Source organism: Solea solea, chromosome 1, assembly GCF_958295425.1.
Source record: "Solea solea chromosome 1, fSolSol10.1, whole genome shotgun sequence".
Lineage (NCBI taxonomy): Eukaryota > Metazoa > Chordata > Actinopteri > Pleuronectiformes > Soleidae > Solea > Solea solea.
This window is the reverse complement of record NC_081134.1, coordinates 43,844,193-43,847,690: the sequence shown is the minus strand read 5'-3', so window position 1 is coordinate 43,847,690 and position 3,498 is coordinate 43,844,193. Positions and strand designations below refer to the sequence as shown.

At 50.2% G+C, this 3,498-nt stretch overlaps 1 protein-coding gene across 1 annotated transcript; it reads right to left on the bottom strand.

The window, feature by feature from the left end:
• Nucleotides 1-341: 341 nt before the first annotated feature.
• fzd8a (frizzled class receptor 8a) lies at nucleotides 342-3,156 on the bottom strand. The gene has a single exon (XM_058646755.1). The coding sequence runs from the start codon at nucleotides 2,709-2,711 to the stop codon at nucleotides 963-965; it is 1,749 nt and encodes a 582-aa protein (XP_058502738.1). The 5' UTR covers nucleotides 2,712-3,156; the 3' UTR covers nucleotides 342-962.
• Between the last annotated feature and the right edge of the window lie 342 nt (nucleotides 3,157-3,498).

The window sequence follows — 3,498 nt, the reverse complement described above, 5'->3', positions numbered from 1 at the left end:
AAAAAGAAAGATCAAAGTTTCTGCAGATGAAAAGGGTCCGTTCCCTGCATTTATATCCCCATTCACCCACTCCCTCTTTTACTAAATTAAGAAAGCGGGCTTCAGCAGGCATGTGAAGAGGACTTTAACAATTATGGAGATGCTCCAACTCAACCCCTGCCTCTAATTACCGGGTCTGTGATGGTTAAAAGGGCTTCCCTTTTAGCCATGGACTCTCAAAAGCCGCCATCCTCAATACGGTGAACATAAGGAACCACAAAATGTGCCTGCACATGGAAAAAGCCTCTCTTTTTCTCTCCCACAAGGCAAAACACTACAAAGTTGCACAGATCCTTAGATTTATCACATATTTTATTGTCAAAATAAAGGTCATATTTGCTTTCTCACAAAATGAGACATCTACACTTTGTACAAATTTACAATAGCATATAAAGTTTTCTTTTTTTATATAAACAAATGTACACATTTTTACATAACTTTTATATAAATACAAAAAAAAAAATCAATGACCCGTAAAAAATACTTGGGCACTATTAAGGCTTAATTTAAAAGTCATTTTCGATGTGATTGAATTATACAACGTTATCTGGCACTATGTAGATAAGATTGTGATTTATATGTAAACAAACAAAAAAAGAAGGCAAAAATGCTCTTTGTATGAAGCTTAGTGGGAACAAAACTGTCAACAAGTAATGCCCAGTTTGCGTAAAAAGCCTCCGCCTGTACCACTAATACATATAAACAGAGAAGAATTAACCTCAGTGAATGCTCGGTACATTGTTTCAACCAGTTCTCTCCACAGAGGTGTGTGAGAGTGTGTGGGGTGATGAAGAATGAGGAAGAGGATGAGGGGGAACACCTCAGCAGCAGTTCATTACTATGCAAATTGGTTAAGACAGGGAGTGATGGGTTATCTCCAAAACAATTAGCAGTCCTCCTAAAGCTGCTTTTGTTTCTCTCATTCAAACCTGGGACAATGGCATCTGCTTGGGGCAGGACACGGAGCTGGCCGTGCCTGACCTCCACGTCAGTCCCGTGCTCACGTCACTGTACATGGAGCCGCTGGTGCCTTTGCTGCCCCAGCAGCACCGCGTGCAGAAAGTCCGCCAAGAGTCCAGAGTTTTGCCAGACCAAATCCACACTCCGGACGTGATGCCCACGAGAAGGCACATAAAGTACTTCAACATAAAAACGGCATAGTCCGGACTCCTGCGGTCCCGCTCTAGTAAACAGTTGGAGCAGGTGTGCGTGATCTCCCACGTCTGTCTGTTGTGCTGCTCGTAAAAGTAACACGCCACTATGATCGTGGCTGGCACAGTGTAGAGCACCGTGAAGATGCCTATTCTAATCATCAGCTTCTCCAGTTTGTCTGTTTTGGTGCCACCTTGTTTTATGACGCTGCGGATCCTGAACAGAGACACAAATCCAGCCAGGAGGAACATGGTGCCGATGAATAAATAAATCACCAAAGGAGCCAGAACGAAGCCCCGCAGATTGTCCAGGTTCTGGTTCCCCACGTAGCAGATGCCAGCCACCGAGTCTCCGTCCACTGAGCTCAGCGCCAGCACCGCGATGGACTTCATGCTGGGGATGAGCCAGGCGGCCAGGTGGAAGTACTGTGAGTAACTGGCGATTGCCTCGTTGCCCCACTTCATCCCTGCAGCCAGGAACCAGGTCAGAGACAGGATGACCCACCAGATGGAGCTGGCCATGCCAAAAAAGTAAATGAGGAGGAAGACCACGGTGCAGAGCGCGGGTCCAGTGGTCTCATAGTGGATGTGCTCCACGTCAAAGTCCCTGTTGCACGCCACTTTCTCGTGTCCGGCGATAAGTCTGACAATGTAACCCACAGAAACAAACATGTAGCAGGCAGAGAGGAAGATGATGGGTCTCTCTGGGTACTTGAAGCGCTCCATGTCGATGAGGAAAGTGGCCACTGTGGCAAAAGTTGACACGAAGCACAGCACGGACCAGAGTCCGATCCAGAAGGCGGTGAAGGCGCGCTCGTCGTGCGTAAAATAGGGGTTGTGGCACGGCATGGCACAGTTCATGATCTGGCCCGTTTTGACGCGGTTGTAAAGCGGGTGACGGTCCGTTGTCACAGGCACCATGGGCTCCAGACACTTGCAGCCCGGCTCGCACGGTGCAGCAGGCGGCTTATATTTCCCAGGCGCGCCGGGTCGAGTGCCAGGCTTATTTTTAGGCGTATTGTGACTCTTGCCCGGGTGGTTGGTGGGTTTAGAGAGGACAGGGGAGGCTGTGGTAGAGTCAGTCCGGTTATAGTCCATGCACAGAGTGTCGGGGTTGCCCTGCACCGGCAGCAGGTCACACTTCATCCTGTCCGGCCAGGGGAAACCGTACTGCCTCATGAGAGGAGCGCAGCCAGCCCGCGCTCTCTCACACACGCTCCGGCACGGCGGTAGTGGTTTCTTGTAGTCCTCCAGGCAGATCGGGGTGTACATGCTGCACAGGAAGAACTTCAGGTCAGGCGAACACTGGATCTCAACCAGAGGCCAGAACTGGTGCACCTCCAGTCCCGCCTCGTCCTGCGTGTCATGGTTGAACTGGTTGGGCATGTAGGTGTAGTTGTAGCCGATTCCCTTGCACAGGGGTACGGCTATCTCCTGACAGGTGATCTCCTTGGCTGTTGTGCAGCTGGATCGGGGCAGGAGAGCCAGTGCGAGGAACAGGTAAATCCCAAACATGTCCATCGCTCCGGCGCGTCGTGTCCCCCTTCTCTTCTGCTACACTACCCACAGCAATAAATCCTTTCAGGCGCCTGCGTTTGGCTCCAGTCCCGTTAGACGTTGCGCAGCGAGCCCATCTCGCTTCTCTCTGGATCTCGCACGAAGTTGCGAGCAATGTGCGAGCCGTGTTTACTTTCGGCTGAGGAGGAGGAGGAGAAGGAGGAGGAGGAGGAGAGGAGAAAGGAACCGTCAGGGCGACGCGCAGCAGGCAAGATGGCTGAGAGAAAGATCCACGTTCTCCGAGCGGCTGCGCTCAGCTTTCCTCTCACAGCTTAAAAAAAACCCTCCAAAACTAAGTGCTGCTGTTCGATCGCCACCGGTGGACAAATATTGGCCTTGTTTTTTTCTTCAATTACACAACGACTACATTCAGTCGGCTCGTCCCACCTTAGTCCTGGTTCCCATACAAATCATCATCTTAGAGACGAAGCGGTGCCAATATATACCACAGGCGCACTGGCTGCACCTCCAGAGCCGCTGCGCCAATCACAGAGCAGCATGGGCGGTGCTTGTCGTGTGTCAGTCAAGTTTTTTTTCTCTCTCCCTCTCTCTCTTTACCTAAAATGTTTTGTTATATGGCTCATGATCATATTGGCTCAGTCAGTGCCAGTAGCACCGGGAGATTGAGAGGTGATGTGGATGAGATGGTGTCGCGTAGTTACGCACAGCTGATGGTCACTACACATCAAACATACACACTCCGAGATGAAACGATCGTCTTTACGCACATATTCAAATACATGAAGCCATA

Bases quoted from the DNA above. Each gene is read 5' to 3' on its own strand.
- fzd8a (XM_058646755.1), bottom strand. From the start codon at position 2,711: ATGGACATGTTTGGGATTTACCTGTTCCTCGCACTGGCTCTCCTGCCC.